At 45.0% G+C, this 18,064-nt stretch overlaps 1 protein-coding gene across 1 annotated transcript in view; it reads left to right on the plus strand.

The window, feature by feature from the left end:
- The window catches only part of RGS5 (regulator of G protein signaling 5), a 270,300-nt gene that overhangs the window by 174,979 nt on the left and 77,257 nt on the right, over positions 1–18,064 (plus strand). The window contains exon 4 of the mRNA XM_029617532.1: positions 14,167–14,333. Coding sequence (XP_029473392.1) covers positions 14,167–14,333 — 167 coding nt within the window. The remainder of the gene's footprint in view (positions 1–14,166; positions 14,334–18,064) is intronic.

An 18,064-nucleotide genomic window follows, 5' to 3' on the forward strand; every position in this document is an offset into this window, starting at 1 on the left:
TTCCTGCCTAGTCTCTCTTGCTCTGAGCCTTCTCTGTTCCTTGCTTGCTGCTTTGATCCAATCCTAGCCTTGGACTCAGTCTACAGCTTGCCAGCTGCCTGTCCTGACTGTTGGACCATCCTGGACTCTGCCCTAGCCTGGCCCGAATAAAGCCTCTTTCACCAGCTGTTGGCACAGACCTTGGGGCTTCGCCTACAAGGTTGCTCCAACTGTGCCGTGGCAAAAGGGCTTCACGCTCATGTCATTCAATGTCACAAAAGTGTTTGGTAAAGATGCGTTATGTCTTTATTAGGAATTTTAAATATAGTTGAAGAGTAATTGGATTGCAAGGAATGTGCTTCATTGTTTACCAACATTTCCTGTAACAAAGACCAAAGTCGATGTCATTAATTATTCACACAGTGCCAGATGATGTTCTGAACATGGAATGCCAACGGTTATATCAGTAAACACATTAAAAAGTTGATCTTTCTGTTTCTAAAGAAATTTCCAAAACAAACACATTAGAATAACTCTAATCAACACCAGAATTTGTTTTATGCTGGGAAAAGGAATATGTCAGCCAGAAGAAGAGGAAGAGGAGGAGGGTTTATTGTTTCTTAGAGAACAAGGGCTTAGTGTCAGGCATCCATGATCAGGATCCAGCTCTGTTCTACCACTCTCTGTTATCTTGGACAAGTTTGTTGGGGAGGACCTTGGAGATTCCAAACTTGTCTATACACTCTACTGGAACACAGACAGGACCTGCTTATACAATACAGGATACACAAAACAGCAGGACACAGGTTCCCTTCCTTCAGTGACAACAGAAGTGTTTACATAGCTCAAACAGTTGTAGATACAAAATTCACTTTCAGGAGTAGCAATCACAGTCAAACTTTAGTCCAAGGCAGTTTATCCAGTTATACAACATTTCAACATTTTGCCCCTACAACAACAAACATGTTTGTTGTTGTAGGGGGTTTAATTCAAGAATTAATGGGTCTTTTCCAGTTTCTCTCAGCTTGAGCTACTAGTCTTAAAATTTCTGGAAACTTATTTTTAAAAGGGATTGCAAGTCTAGGCTTTAGATTGCTAGCATGCTTTTTCAATTGCTGAGCTTCTCTCAAAGACTGAAGAGCAGAGCTTCAGGTTCTTGACCCAGCAGTCTGTTGGTCTGAGGCCAGCCAAAGCTTTTATACTTTAACAAAAAGTCTCTGAAGTGACAATGTTCAAAGCCCACTGGTAGCATTTGTATCTGCTAGATAATTTTCAAAGAAAACTATCAGCCGAATTGTTATTCCCCCGAGTTCGTAAATACGGTGGTTACATGTGTGGCCGGGCCTTGCGTACACCATGCGCATTTTATTTATTTATTTATTTATTTATTTACTTACTTATTTGTCAGATTTTCTATAATGTCGTTCAGACGTGCCATCAGAATGGTTTACATTTTTCAGAAAGAAATACATAAGATAAAAACGTGTATAAAATATAAGAACTTAATCATAAAATATAATCAATATGAGGTAGAGTAAAAGATACAGGACTAGCGTTAAAACAAAATACTGTAAAATAGTATATGTAAAAGAACTAGAGGGTTATAAAATGAATGAATATTAAATATTAAAAGCTAATCTCATTTTTCAACCATGTAAGCCTTCCCAAACAACCAGGTTTTTAGATCCTGTTTAAACTTCTTGAAATCAGATTGCAATCTCAAGTTTGTAGGTATCGCATTCCACAATTTAGGTCCCGCAAGCGACATTGCTCTTTCCCTGATGGCTGAGCTGGGTGGAGTTTATAGCAGGTATAGATAGCAGACATTTATTTGCAGACCTTTAGTTTCTTTGAAGAGTGTGAAGCCGAATCGCTGCGTTAAACCAGTCCACTTGCTCGCCATAGATTAATTTTATGTAGAATACAAATTATTTTAAATTGAGTATGATATTCAATAGGCAGCCAGTGCAAGGCGACCCGAATAGGTGTAATGTAATCTCTTTTTCTACTGCCTGTTAGCACTCTTGCTGCAGCATTGTGCAATACCTGTAAGGGTCGAATAGTGGAAGATGGAAGGCCCAGTAATAATGAATTGCAATAATCTGTGCCTGCAAAAATCAAGGATTGTAAGACTGTTCTAAAGTCATTTTGTGACAGTAATGGCTTTAATCGCTTAAGTATCATAAGCTTGCCATATCCCTCTCTTACTTTGTTCGTTATGGGTTAGATTTTAAAAGCCGGCGCGCCTATGTTGCATAGGCTGCCGGTGCGCGCAAAGCCCCAGGACGCACATAAGTCCTGGGGCTTTGCTTGGGGGCATGTTGGGGGCAGTGCGGCACTCGGGGCGTGTCGGGGGTGGGGCCGTGGGCATGGTGCCAGCTCGGGGGCGATCCGGGGTGAGGCCTCGGGCAGGCATAACTTTCTTAAAAAAGGTAGGGGGCGATTTAGTTAGGGCTGGGGGGTGGGTTAGGTAGGGGAAGGGAGGGGAAGGTGGGGGGGTGAAAAAAAGTTCCCTCCCAGGCCTCTCCAATTTCGGAGCGGCCTGGGAGGGAACGGAGGCAGGCTGCTTGGCTCAGCATGCGCAGGTTGCACAATTGTGCATCCCCCTGAGCGCGCACGTTATAAAATCAGGCATAGATTTGTTCGCGCCGGGTTGAGCGAACAAATCTATGCCCCTGCATAACTTTAAAAATCTACCCCTATATGTCTTTTAAGGCTAAGTTCAGGGTCAATAAAAACTCCTAGGTCTTGTATGTTATCTGCTAATTTAATCGTAAAGTTATCTTGTAGTGTTATTGATGATTGATCTGTGTTTGGGGCCTTTCTTTCTAAGGGGATAATTTCCATTTTGTTGATATTTAAAACTAATTTAATTTGCGTGAGTAGTTTAATAATTTTCAGATACATGACTGTGAGTTCGTAGGTTTTTTCGATTGTGTCTTGAATTGGTAAAATTATCTGAAAACCTCAGCATATAAATAGTGATTGAGACCTAATCTGGCTAATAAATGACATATGGGCAACATATATACGTTAAATAACGTGGCTGACAGGGCAGATCCCTGTGGTACTCCTGTCTTGAGCCCTCTTTTATTCATTGTTTTATTGTTGATTTACACTTGATAAGAGAGGTTATTCAGATAAGATGTGAACCATTGCAATATGGTTTCATTAAGCCCTATTTCTGAGAGTCTCTGAAGTAATATATTATGATTCACTGTATCAAATGCCGCTGAAAGATCTAGAAAAGTTAATAAATATCTTTGGCCACTATCAAACCCTCTTAATACTGTGTCAGTCAAAGATAATAACAATGTTTCAGTATTAAAATGTCTCCTGAAACCATACTGTGACGGGTAAAGAATATTGTTTACTTCAAGGTATTCTGTTAACTGTTTCTACACTACTTTTTCAATTAGTTTAGAGAGAAAGGATAAATTTGATATCAGCCTATAATTGTTCAACACCGTTGGGGCCAGTTTTTTTTGCTTTAGGATGGGCCTAATAATTGCACTTTTCAATATTTCTGGGAGATGACCCTCTTTTAAATATCTATTGATAATGTATGTGATGCACAGAGCGATGTGCTGTAGGTTTTTTTTTGTTTTTTGTTTTTTTTTTTCTTTTATTTATAGAATTTTTTAACCTTTCATACAGGTAAAATCACAGGAAAAAAATACAATGGGATTATGCAGTTATCTATCTTTAAACATTTGAATATTGGAAAACAACAATACTACTTTGTACATAATATAAGTTAACTGCAACATTTCTCCGTGTAATATTAATGAAACGAAAGACAACTCCTACCTTGAGCGATAAAGGAAATTTAGTAATTTACTCTTTTATAATATTGGAAACAGAGAAATTAGTGGCTTTTATCCTTCTCTAACCGTAATTCAAGCAATACCTTGACTCGGACTTACCCGAGAGCTTGAGTTTAGGAAAATCTGTAGCAGATCAGGTTCATAGAAAACATTCTTAACCCCTTGCTTATTCACTATACATTGGCATGGGAACCTAAGAGTGAACTTGGCTCCCATGCCTACCACTTCATTACGCAATAAAAGAAACCTTTTTCTACGCTCCTGAGTAGAACGTGTAACATCTGGAAAGACCCATATGGACTGTCCCAAAAAAGGTGTCTTTCTATTACGAAAGAAAGCTTTTAGTATCATTTCTCTATCTTGTGCAAATACACATTGGATAAACATAGTTCCTCTTTTAGTAGGTTTTATTTCCCCAGATGTTTCTAAGAATTGTGTTAATTCCAGGTCTAAATCAGGCACTTGATCGTTTGATGTTATTGGAACAGTTTTTGTCATATAAATTTTTGCCAATGTAGGCATCAATTCTTTAGGGATTTTTAATACTTCCATCAGATATTTTTTAAACATTTCTAAAGGGGAAACCTTTTCAAACAAAGGAAAATTCAGCAAACGAAGATTCAAATATCTAATTGAATTTTCAATATTTTCTATCCTTCTTTGCTGAATTATATCAGATTTTATAAGTTGTACTTGATTGGTTTGTAAAGTAGAAACCTTTTGTTCTATTTGAACTATATTTTGCATATTTGTGGAAATACTTAATTCCATGGGGTGAATTTTCCCTACTAAACTAGAGGTAACCTCTACAAGAGAAGATACTGACTTTTCTAAAACCATTATTGCAGTCCATATGGAGTCCATTGTAATTTCAGTGGGTTTAGGAATAGCTGGGCGTAGAATAGTAAACTCAGTTCGTTGGGTATCCACAAGGTTACTTGATTCCCCCGATGTTAGTATTTTCTCTCTAGGAGTAGAGGCTTTAATTTCCGGGGAAGTCGAAATTTCATTCCCCCGGATAATGCCCTCCGTGAACCCCACAGCACCTGGTTCCAGGATAGACTCACTTATGACAAGAGAAAATTCTCTGTCAATACTTTGTCCTTCTGATGTATTTAATGCTCCTGAGGGAAAGGGGGGAGTAGACGGCGCTCCGGGACTTAAGCTGACTTGTATGTCCGGCGAACAATCCAGACGCTCCTCTGGATTGGATGCCAAGGACTGCCGCGGAGTTGTCATAGCCACTAAGGGAAGCATGAAACCTTCGATCGTAGGTTGCAAGGAAACTGGGGTCTGGGGTCCAGGCCCCAGCTCCCTAATCCTTGCTTTCCTTTTCGTATGTGGCATATGTTTTCTATAATTTTAAATCAAGGGTTCTACCTTCCCAAAGTCTCTTGAATCCAATAACTTATTTATAGGAGTTGGCAGACGAGGGTACACAGAGAGGTATAGAGAGAGAGAGGTTTTTTTTTTAAGAATAGTACTTACAATTGATGAAACAACGAAGAAACCTTGGTAATGCTCAGGCAAAGCCGCGCACCAGCGGCAGCTGCGCGCCGCAGAAGGGGGCGGTTTTAAGGCCTACTGTCGCCTTTCTGATGACGTCAGAGGTAAGTCCAATCAGGCCGGGACGTATCCTCACCTTCCAGAAACAAGAAAAATATTCAGGCCGGGACGTGTCCTCACCCTCGTAGGAGGTAAATTCAACAGATTAAGCACCTCTCCGGGTCCTCTCTCCTCTCTGCTTCCCCCGGAGAAGTTGCAGAAGGCGGCGGTTTTAAGGCCTACCGTCGCCTTTCTGATGACGTCAGAGGTAAGTCCAATCAGGCCGGGACGTATCCTCACCTTCCAGAAACAAGAAAAATATTCAGGCCGGGACGTGTCCTCACCCTCGTAGGAGGTAAATTCAACAGATTAAGCACCTCTCCGGGTCCTCTCTCCTCTCTGCTTCCCCCCTGTAGGTTTTAATGCTAAAATGGGAATAGAATCTATTGGATGGTTTGTTGGATTTAATTGCTTTATCAAACTTTCGACCTCCATTACTGTTTCTTCAAAATTAGACCATTTCCTAAGTTCTTTCGGACACATGCTTATTTCTTCTTTTAGAAGGGGCCCGGCCATGCGTGTAACCCACGTTACGCGCACATGAGCCAGGTGTTAAGACTGGGCTCCGGTCAGGAGTCATGAACACCACCCAGAAGGGTGGCTCCAGGTTGAGAGAGACAAGAATGGCTAGAACAGAGTCTGGGTCCAGGCTGGGTCAGGGCAGGCGGCAAGTAGCAGTGTCTGGGTCCAGGCTGGGTCAGGGCAGGCGGCAGATAGCAGTGTCTGGGTCCAGGCTGGGTCAGGGCAGGCGGCAAGTAGCAGTGTCTGGGTCCAGGCTGGGTCAGGGCAGGAGGCAGATAGCAATGTCTAGGTCCAGGCTGGGTCAGGGCAGGCGGCAAGTAGCAGTGTCTGGGTCCAGGCTGGGTCAGGGCAGGAGGCAGATAGCAGTGTCTAGGTTCAGGCTGGGTCAGGGCACAGTAAGCAGGACAAGGCAGGTCAGAAGGCCCGTAGGCCACACACACACAGAGGGCCCGTAGGCCACACACCGTAAGCAGAGCAAGGCAGGTCAGAAGGCCCGTAGGCCACACACACACAGAAGGCCCGTAGGCCACACACCGTAAGCGGGGCAAGGCAGGTCAGAAGGCCCGTAGGCCACACACACACAGAAGGCCCGTAGGCCAGGTATGAAAAGCAAGGAAGAAGGCCCAAAGGCCGCGCAAGGCAAGGCAAGGAAAGGCCCGAAGGCCGCGCAAGGCAAGGAAGGCTAGAGCAGGGAGCCCAGGTGAGCTCGATGCCGAAGCCCCGAGGGAACTGTCAGGCAGGGTTATAAGGGCAAACCCAGAACATAGAGTGGACAGAGGAGATGGACTGGGCCTGTCAGGAGAGCCAGCACTAGAGGGACCCCTGGTGGTGAGGCGGTTGCACTGCAGCCAAAACTGTAACACCAGGACTCGGCAAAAGGGCTGTCAGGGGGTGGGGAGGGGCGGTCCAGGGGGTGGGGTGGGGGCAGAGCTGGAGGTGGCCGGTACAGCGGCCATTTGCTGCTGTGCCGGGGCATTGCGCGCCAGCAACTTACGCCAGCTCAGGAGTTGACATAAGTTCAGAAATAAAGAAGAAAAGAAAAGGTATGAAGCCTTAAGGGGTCGGGAAGAGGGAGGGAGGGAGGATAGGTAGGGGGTAGGAAAGTTCCCTCTTAGTCCACTCCTTAATTGGAGAGGATAGGGAGGGAACTGGGGGAGGCCAAATTTACGCCGCACGTAAATTGGCCACCTCTACCCCCCTGGGCATGCCGGCCCGGATTTTATAACATGCGTGCTGGGTAGTGCGTGCACATGGAGGCGCGTGCATATGTTTTTAAAATATACCCCTATATGCATAGATTTTCTTTTGAAAATTCACTTAGGCAGGTATCAAGTGACAATAGAACCTGCACATTTTGCCCCTCCTTTTTCTGTGGGCAGAAGAAAGAGGGAAATATACATACAGATGGGAAAATTGATTCTGCATGTATACTGTACTCCCCTGACCTACACATGCCCCCAGGAATGCACCTCTTTAATGTCGATAAAAGTCTGTACATTGTGAATCCCATACATATTCTTCAGTCATTTTAATGAGGACAGTTTTCAGCCTGGCTACTTAACTCAGATAAATGGCTTTGAGAACAGTTCTTCCAATCTCCGTATGCCTCAGGTTTAATTGCAACTCTGGCGATATCTCTTTGTGAGTAGCTTTATGTGCTTCCGTTTATTATACAGGAAATTGGTTAATAATAGACTAGGAATCACTAGATTAATCCTCTTCCTTTTGAGTTACCGGATGAAGAACTGGGGGCCAACAGGCTCTTGTATCTCTTCTTTATATTTTGTTCTATCTTTACCTGATTTCACTCTTGTTTCACATACAGATTTGTGCCAGCGATCAAGAGCTTGCTCCCAGGTCATGACAAATCTCTCCTGGGGAATGAGCTCTGAGATGTAAGACTGTCCTCTTCTTCCAAGATACTATAATTGTTCGAATGGACAGTGTGTGATACGATCCTGCTCGCGGAACCCATCCCACAAGCAGGCCCTCACTCATCCTGCATGCCGCCAGTCACCTGTTGATGTGGCCTATGCTGCCACTGCCACTGCTGCTTCTTGTTCCTGAGCGGCAGGGAAGCCGCTGTCCTTCCATCTCTTCATGCAGCAGGGATGCTGCCAACATCAACTCCTCCACCTTCTCGGCCCTGCATAGGTGTGCGTGCGCCCCTCATTTCAATAAAGGGCAGTGGCGGGAAGAGGCCACGGCCCCACCGGATGACCTCATCAGCCTGCTCCTTCATCCAGCCCTATAAAAGGGTTCAGCCCTCATTCCTCGGGGCCTTCGATCCAGGTCTCACAGTTGTCTGTGCTCTTCTTCCAGTCAAGGTCCTCCATGGTCTTCTTTTGTCTTGATGGCTCTTCGTTTGTTGTCCTATATGTTCCTGGTCTCCTTCGTCCTGATATTCCTGGTCCTGTTCTTCATTGGAGCTCCTTCGTTGTCTCTTCAGTGTTCTCTTGATGGCTCTTCGTTTGTTGTCCTATATGTTCCTGGTCTCCTTCGTCCTGATATTCCTGGTCCTGTTCTTCATTGGAGCTCCTTCGTTGTCTCTTCAGTGTTCTGATATTCCATGTCCAGAAGTTCCTAATGTTCTGTGTTCCAGTCCTGGTCCTGATGTCCTTGTCTCAGGCTCTTTGTCCTGCTTCCAGGTTCCCTGCTTGTCCACTTTTCCTGGCATGCCAACATCGTGGTCCATGACCAGCCCATGGGGGGCTGTGTAGAGCGCTTCATGGCACAAGGCCTGTCTTCATGTCTGCAATGCAAGTCTTCGGAAGGCTCCTTGTTTTTAATTCCGAGGTCTAGTCCTCAATCCGAGTCTTGAATCTTGAGTCTTGAATCTTGTTCCTGGTCTTCAGGGTACCTTGTGCCTTCTTCCGTCCATGCCCAAGACTCAAGCCAGAAACTGCTCTTCTCCAGCGTGGTCCATGACCAGCTATAGGCGGCTGTGTAGGGTGCATCTCGGTGCAGGCCTCTCCTGAATCTTCGATATCTTCCCGGTTCCAAGTCTTTGCCTGGAGTCTGCTTTGCTTTTGGTGAAGTCCACGACCAGCCATGGGTGGCTGTGTAGGGCATGCTGCAGTGCAGTACTTACCCTGTACTAGTGCCTGAACCCTGAATCCTCACCTGAGTCTTCCAAGTATCCTGGATCCTAGTGTGAGTCTTCCAAGTATGATGAGTTCATGTCCGAGTCTTCCAAGTATCCTGAGTCCTAGTCTGAGTCTACTATAGAGTTATTTTTCCCTATTTGCAGCACCTTGCACTTGTCCACATTAAATTTTATCTGCCATTTGGATGCCCAACAGTTTTCTGAGCTAGTGGAATCAGGATTGGGAGATCCTGATTTGTCCATTTCATCTGCTCCCAACGGGCCATAATTGCCACCTTTTGTCTTGCCTGATAAGCCTACATAGTTCTTCTGCTGCAAATCCTCCTGGAAGGAACTATTACTATCAATTTAAGGACACTATGTCTTCCCTTTTCTTGGGATTCAACATCACTACCCATGGATCCATTGAGAGTTGTTCCTGCGATCTTCTCTTTGAGTTCCATATCCTCTGTACTTCTGGGAGCTTACCGATCTTATACCCAAGAGATCCATTCCTGGAGAAGAGCACTGCTCTTCAAGGAAAACCAAAATTTGCCAGTCTCTCAAGTTGTCTTCTACCATTTATAAAAGCTGTCCCTACAGGGATCTTTGCCATCAGCTGCATTTATAATCCATCTATAGAAGTGGAGGAGCATCAGTGACCATTTGGACTCTTTCGCTGTCTCCAAGCTTTGCCTCCTTGAGCCTTACCACCCATCTTGAAGCGGCTCATCTGATCCGAGCCTGAGGGATATTATACCTACCAAGCTATTCTGGAAATCCCTTTCAAGGAAACAGTTTCCTGTGTAAAGTTGAGCATTTCCGTCTATCGACTACCAAGCTCCTTCAAGGAACAAATTTGCTATCATATGGGAGCCTGTGTTAACATGCGGATTATACCTAAAGATTATACCTAAAGATCTTACAAAAGGGACCGTGCACCATCTATCATCAAGGGGTATAAAAATATGCCTCCAAGATCAGCTTTCTACCTTCTGAGCAATGTTTGTTGGACTTCCTAGTTCCAATTGTACCAATTCCTTGTTCCAATTCCTTGTACCAATTCCTACCCAAGAGCAAGTGGTAATCTGTAAGTTTGCCTACACATTCTCCTGGTATTCTACCCTTGCATCTAAGAATCCAGCAATGATGCCTTAATCTCTATCCTCACCATTGCTAACAGCAGAAAGATGTTGCTTATGTGTTCCATACTTCCATATCGACTTACTTAAACAAGAACCAAGAACCGGACTACACTTCAAGATGCTACCACTCATCTGTACCTCCAGTTCAACCTGGTCATGCCTTTTCCTGAGTTTTTTGTGTCATGTCTTCAGTATGCTCCAAACACCTCATCACTTCAGCTCCTTCCAAGTATTTTGGAGATCTTGTGTTTAGACCCGTCGTAGTCCATGACCAGCCCATGGGGGGTTGTGTAGGGTGCTTCATGGCACAAGGCCTGTTTTCACGTCTGCAGCGCAAGTCTCCGGAAGGCTCCTTGTTTTTAATTCTGAGATCTGTTCCTGAATCCGAGTTCTGAATCTTGAATCCTGAGTCTTGAATCCTGTTCCTGTTCTTCAGAGTACATTGTGCCTGCCTCCGTCCATGCCCAAGACTCAAGCCAGAACCTGCTCTGCTTCAGCATGGTCTGCAACCAGCCATGGGCTTCTGTGTAGGGCGCGCCTCAGTGCAGGCCTCTCCTGAATCTTCGTCATGTTCCCGGTTCCAAGTCTTCACTTTCTTGCCTGGAGTCTGCTTCGCTTTCGGCATGGTCTGTGACCAGCCATGGGGGGCTGTGTAGGGCGCACTGTGGTTCAGTATTCACCCTGTACTAGTGCCTAAACCCTGAACCCTCGCCTGAGTCTTTCAAGTATCCTGGATCCTAGTCCGAGTCTTCCAATTATCCTGAGTCCATGTCCAAGTCTTGCAAGTATCCTGAGTCCTTTTCAGAGTCTTCTAAGTATCCTGAGTGCTTGTCCGAGTTTTCCAAGTATCCTGAGTCCTTGTCTGAGTCTTCCAAGTTCCACGTATCCTTGTCTGAGTCTTCCAAGTTCCTCAAGTCTTTGTCTGAGTTTCCTAGTTCCTGAGTTCCATGTCTTATCTGGTTCCTGCCCTCAGCCTCCATCTGGCCTCATGCACTCATCGTTCCCAAGCGGCAGGTTCGGAATGGCTACTGAGTGGTAGGAGGACTACCCTTGAGACCAGCATTGCGTTGCTGGGTCTCACTTGTGCGTGCAGGTCCAGTGGAGGGCTGAGCCTGCCTTGTTCTAGTTTCTGATGTTCCAAGTCTTGCTCCTGGTCCAGCCTTGTTCCAGCTCCAGCCCATGCCTGAACACTCTGACCTTCCATGGTATGTGTCATGGGGCTCCTCCCTGAGCCGAGTCGTGGCCCAAGGGCTCACATCTTTCTGAGCAAGGATCACACCTCTGCACTCACAACAATCTGTGATTTATTTATTCACTTGGGCTTGTTTTTTCTATTGGTTTGGGCTAGAGTTTGGATGGGAGGGAAGGAGAAATGTGTGTTATAGAACTGATAAAGGGGGTTATGGTCTTTTGATGTTTCAGGGGCTTTGCAGTGTGGTTAGGACGGGGAAGGAGGGGACATCAAGAGGTTTGTTGCAGTTTATTTGTTGGGTTATATATATTTAAAATCATTCAGTTGGATTTGAATGCAAGGCACTATTGTGAATGCAGCCATCAGATCTTTTGCTCAGCTTGGAAGGGGTATTATCTGAGACATAAATTTCAGCTCACATTAAGATGTCGCTAGACGTACATATTATTTTCCTTAATGTGAGGGGTTTAGCCACACCGATTAAACACACTAGGATTCTTCAATTTCTTAGAAAGCAAAACGTTGGCATTGTGTTTCTGCAAGAGACGTCTATGTCCAAAAAAGCTCATGGTCATGTTCATGCTACTCCTTATTAGGGATGTGAATCGGGCTTCGGACGATTGAAAATATCGTATGATATTTTCAAAATCGTCAGAAATCGGGGGCTCCCCCAAAATGATAGGAAAACCCCACTATATTGTTCGTGGGGGTTCTCTTATTGTTTTGGGGGAGGGCGGGAAAAACGGCACACAAAAATAACCCCTAAACCGACCCCCGACTCTAAAAATAATCCCTTAGCTTCCCCCACCCTCCCGACCCCCCAAAAAACTTTTTACAGGTACCTGGTGGTCCAGTGGGGGTCCCAGGAGTGATCTCCCGCTCTCGGGCCGTCGGCTGCCACTAATCAAAATGGCGCCGATGGCCCTTTGCCCTTACCATGTGACAGGGTATCCGTGCCATTGGCTGGCCCCTGTCACATGGTAGGAGCACTGGATGGCCCGCGCCATTTTTAAAGATGCAAGAGACGCCCATCCAGTGCTCCCTCCATGTGACAGGGGCCGGCCAATGGCACGGATACCCTGTCTCATGGTAAGGGCAAAGGCCCTCAGTGCCATTTTTATTAGTGGTAGCCGACGGCCCGAGAGCAGGAGATCGCTACCGGGACCTCCACTGGACCACCAGGTACCTGTAAAATGTTTTTGGGGGGGGGGGTCAGGAGGGTGGGGGAAGCTAAGGGATTAGTTTTAAAGGGTCAGGGTGGGTTTTTTGCTTATCGGCTCGGGCGCAGCCGATAAACAAAACTGTGATCGGGCCGGACGAAAAAAAAAACCATGATGTGAATCCGAACCGGAATCCGAACCGATTCCAGTTCAGATTCACATCTCTACTCCTTATACCTCTAACAGTAGAGGTGTTTGTACCTTGATTTAAAAAATCTCCCTCTCAAGGTTCATAATATCTATTATGACCCACTTCACAGTATGGTTTGCCAAGGGACCGAAGGTCAATGTAATAGTAAATAACACAGAAGGGCTTGAAGTTAAACTTTGTCCCACAGGCAACCCTGGACATTCAGATTTATTTGAACACTTTGAAGAGCCTTACCAATAGGGTCTGAACTTAGATTATGTGCCTATGAATACATGAACCGGGTTTTTCCATCCAGGGGTTACATGTAAATATTTGTTTTGAGGACTTATAGGGTAATTTATCAAAATGCTATAAGGCATTTTTGCATGTGTTAAAGGCTTATTGCATGTGAAAAGTGCCATTAATGCATGCAAAAATGCCTTTAATGCAAATCTGAAAAAGAGGAGGGGTGGGTTTACCATTTTGCAAAGCTTTAACTACACCATTTTTAGTAGTGAATCTTGTGAATAGTTAATGAACCTATTCCCTTTTACTCCCCGCAAGAGTTTCTCATGTAACCACCTGATAAACCACCTGTCTCAAGTTGAGTTAGTTGTCATAATGTTTATATATTTTAATTTATTGTAAAGCTAAATAATGTTTTATGTTTATCTATCCTAAATTATTGTAAAGCCTGTTGCTACGTTACGTTACATTGTGAACCGGGGTGATGTTTTTAACGTGCCCCGGTATATAAAAGATTGTTAAATAAATAAATAAATAAATAAATAAATAGTGTTAAGCCATTATTGCATTTTGTGATGTGTTGAGAGAGAGAGAGAGAGAGAGACTGGCCATAATGCCTTCACTCTAGATTAGGTACTTATATCTTTATGGGAGGCCCACCTAGTAATTTGAACATCAAGCTAGGTTGAGAGAACATTGCACAAATCTCATCTTTGAGTGAGTTTCCTCACTCCGAGGGTCATCAAATCTTCACAAGAGAGCACTGTTCTGTTCGTACATCTCACTTTGAATGTCAAAGTGGCCCCTAACCCCTACACTAATACCTAAACCTCACCTTGAGTAAGTAGGTGGGCCTCCCATAGAGATATAAATACCTATCTAGGAGGAAGGCATTTTGGTCTCTCTCTCTCTCTCTCTCTCAATGCAAAAAAGTTATTGCAATTTACTGTAACTTAGCTCTTCACATAGTTTCTTGGAAATCTTCAAGTTTTAGTTGAAGAGTATATTTCATATTTTAATTTTATCTACTTTTGTATTATTTATATCTTCATTCTAGAGGTTCTAGAATTCTGGACCATAAAACTATGCATCCCAACAATTGTTCTTTTCCTCTATATTCACAAATGACTCTGACTAAATAAACAAAATGAACTTCCTAAAGCATAATCATCTGAAAAAAAATTTTTAATTTTGTTATTAATGTTTTATTTTTAGATGGGCTTGCAACCTTCAGAACTTTTCTGAAGTCTGAGTTCAGTGAGGAAAATATTGAGTTCTGGATCGCTTGCGAGGATTACAAGAAGACTAAGTCACCCATCAAACTGACTCTGAAGGCCAAGAAAATCTATGATGAATACATACAAGCAGAGGCTCCCAGAGAGGTCTGTGAAGATATTGATCTTGGTGGTAGAAGCCAGGGTATGGGTTGAGAATATGAAATCACGTGATAATTCAAAACATAAATTGATAGGGTATTCCATGATAATATAAGTCCTACTGTCTATAGGATTTTATGACATCATGAAATTTTAGTAAACCTTGAAAGAATGTGAATCTGTGGGGTACTTCCTGATAACAGATGCATAGGATGTGTCATTAAGACATGAAAAGATCAGCTGTCTTGTGAGTAAGCTTGGGTGAAGTTTGAAAACTGAATTGAAGATGGAATTTAAATGATATTCATATTTATATCATGAAAATGCAGTTAAATGAAAAAACTTAGATGAAATCCTGTTTAGAAAGGAATAGAGAATAAAACTAAGAATAATTTAATGCCTATGCATAAATCTATAATGCGACTGCATCGTGAGTATTGTATGCAATTCTGGTCACCCCATCTCAAAAAAGATATAGCAGAACTATAAAAGATACAGAGAAGGGCAATGAAATGATAAAGGGGATGGAATGGTTTCCTTAAGAAGAAAGGCTAAACAGGTAAGTAGGGATGTGAATCGTGTCCTCGATCGTCTTAACGATCGATTTCGGCTGGGAGGGGGAGGGAATCGTATTGTTGCCGTTTGGGGGGTAAAATATCGTGAAAAATCGTGAAAAATCAAAAAATCGAAAAATCGCAAAACTGGCACATTAAAACCCCCTAAAACCCACCCCGACCCTTTAAATTAAATCCCCCACCCTCCCGAACCCCCCCCAAATGACTTAAATAACCTGCGGGTCCAGCGGCGGTCCGGAATGGCAGCGGTCCGGAACGGGCTCCTGCTCCTGAATCTTGTTGTCTTCAGCCGGCGCCATTTTCCAAAATGGCACCGAAAAATGGCGGCGGCCATAGACGAACACGATTGGACGGCAGGAGGTCCTTCCGGACCCCCGCTGGACTTTTGGCAAGTCTCGTGGGGGTCAGGAGGCCCCCCACAAGCTGGCCAAAAGTTCCTGGAGGTCCAGCGGGGGTCAGGGAGCGATTTCCCGCCGCGAATCGTTTTCGTACGGAAAATGGCGCCGGCAGGAGATCGACTGCAGGAGGTCGTTCAGCGAGGCGCCGGAACCCTCGCTGAACGACCTCCTGCAGTCGATCTCCTGCCGGCGCCATTTTCCGTACGAAAACGATTCGCGGCGGGAAATCGCTCCCTGACCCCCGCTGGACCTCCAGGAACTTTTGGCCAGCTTGTGGGGGGCCTCCTGACCCCCACGAGACTTGCCAAAAGTCCAGCGGGGGTCCGGAAGGACCTCCTGCCGTCCAATCGTGTTCGTCTATGGCCGCCGCCATTTTTCGGCGCCATTTTGGAAAATGGCGCCGGCTGAAGACAACAAGATTCAGGAGCAGGAGCCCGTTCCAGACCGCTGCCGTTCCGGACCGCCGCTGGACCCGCAGGTTATTTAAGTCATTTGGGGGGGGTTCGGGAGGGTGGGGGATTTAATTTAAAGGGTCGGGGGTGGGTTTTAGGGGGTTTTAGTGTGCCGGCTCACGATTCTAACGATTTATAACGATAAATCGTTAGAATCTCTATTGTATTGTGTTCCATAACGGTTTAAGACGATATTAAAATTATCGGACGATAATTTTAATCGTCCTAAAACGATTCACATCCCTACAGGTAAGGGCTCTTCAGCTTGGAGAAAAGACTGAGAAGGGATATAATAACATAGTAATGACTGCAGAAAAAGACGAAATCCACTCCATCCAGTCTGCCCAGCAAGTTTCTTATGGTAGTAGCTGATGCTCTGAGCAAGTTAACCCATGTTTCTGTTAAGGGAAGTAACTGTTAGGGATGTGCAGAGGTTACAGATTCATCCGATTCGGTATTCGTATTCGTTGGCGGGCAAATTTGTTGCATTCATCCAATGGCGCACCCGATATGTTGATACGTGCATTCGTTTTCCGGTTCCCATTAAAGTCAATGGGGGAAGTATTTGCAGTCTATTTTTGGCTGCAGAATTGGGGTTTTCTTATCAATATTGATGACACTTCTGGGGAGCAATCATCAGAACAACAAAAGAGCTCCAAGATACTTAGACTGTGGCAAAATGGCACCAAAGTGGTATGAATAGCCTAAGACACTGTAAAGGAGCAAAGGGGTACCAGAAGTGGCAAGAGTACTTTAGCAGAGATTCAAAGCAGCAGCGAGAGTGTCAAAAACACACCACAGCTTCAAAAGAGAGCACCTATAACAGATGTATGAACCCTCGAAGGCAGCACGACAGGCAAAGTGGCAAGACAAGTGGCATCAACATCCTACAGCACAATGGAGGAACATAGCAGCAACACACTGAGGAATCATGATAGTGGCAAGAACACCACAAGGAGTTAAGCGAGTCATCTGGTGTAAGGCAGCAAGGCAGAGTGGCAGAAAGTTGATAGGGGCAAGACAGGCTGGCAGAGCTGAGGTAGTCAGGTCTCTATGATGTTGATAAGGGAAAGACAAGGAGGCAAGACAAGTCGAGGCTCAGCATGTGGCGAGACTGTCAACTGGGCGTACTGTGCACCCGACCCATCTTGAAACAGGGACCAGGGAGTCTAACACGAGTGCTAGGACATGAAACATGATGAACTATGCCTGGGTGTGGTGGAGCATCTGCGGGTGCAGATTTTGGTGGTAGTATCAAATATTCAAACAAGAGCCCTGGGAAGAGTTTCCTTTCCTTTGCGCAGGAAAGGGCTCCCTAGAATGGGTTCACCCTAGAGTGGGGTGTTTCCATTGGCGTCTAGTGAGCTCTTGTTGGTCTTCTAAAATCTGGTGGAGTTAGCGATATACAAACGAGAATTTTCAAGGCTGAGGCAGAGGAGGGTGCATGTGAACAGCAGTTCAACATGGGTCAGAGGGTAGATACAGGCTGGCTACACCCGGGGAGAGTTCCCTTTGAGCCAGGAAGGGCTCCCCAGAATGGGTTGGCCCCTAGAGTGGAACACGAGCCTTCAAAGCATGGCGACCTGGAGCAGGGCGCCATGTGAACAGTGGTTCAACATGAGTCAACAGGTACTAAGAGATAGGCTGCAACACCGGGGAGAGTTCCCTTTCTTTGAGCAGGAAAGGGCTTCCTTGGAATGGGTTGGCCCATAGAGTGGAGGACAAGCCTTAAAAGCGTGGCGACCTGGAGCAGGGTGCCATGTGAACAGCGGTTCAACATGGGTCAACAGGTACTAAGAGATAGGCTGCAACACCGGGGAGAGTTCCCTTTCTTTGAGCAGGAAAGGGCTTCCTTGGAATGGGTTGGCCCCTAGAGTGGAGCACGAGCCTTCAAAGCATGGCGACATGGAGCAGGGTCTTACTATGAGCATGGTCTCACTGTGTTTGCCACAGTCTAAGTACCTTGGAGATCTTTTCTCGTTCTGAACATGGGTCAACAGGTACTAAGAGATAGGCTGCAACACTGGGGAGAGTTCCCTTTCTTTGAGCAGGAAAGGGCTCCCTGGAATGGATTGACCCCTAGAGTGTATAATGGTACAAATTGTTATGATTTAAGCATTTGCAAACAGATCATGACTTTATAAGCAAGACGAAGGAAGTTCTCTTCTCTGCCCTGAAACTAAAGAAAACTGTTTGTTTTATTTAAGGATCCATGCTGTGAAGGATTACTAGTTTTAATTGCCAGAGACTGAGGTTTCCCTTTGCAACGAGGGTTCAGCCGTTAGGACTGGACATAAGGCCTGGATGAACAG

The sequence above is a fragment of the Rhinatrema bivittatum genome, chromosome 10 (assembly GCF_901001135.1).
Source record: "Rhinatrema bivittatum chromosome 10, aRhiBiv1.1, whole genome shotgun sequence".
NCBI lineage: Eukaryota > Metazoa > Chordata > Amphibia > Gymnophiona > Rhinatrematidae > Rhinatrema > Rhinatrema bivittatum.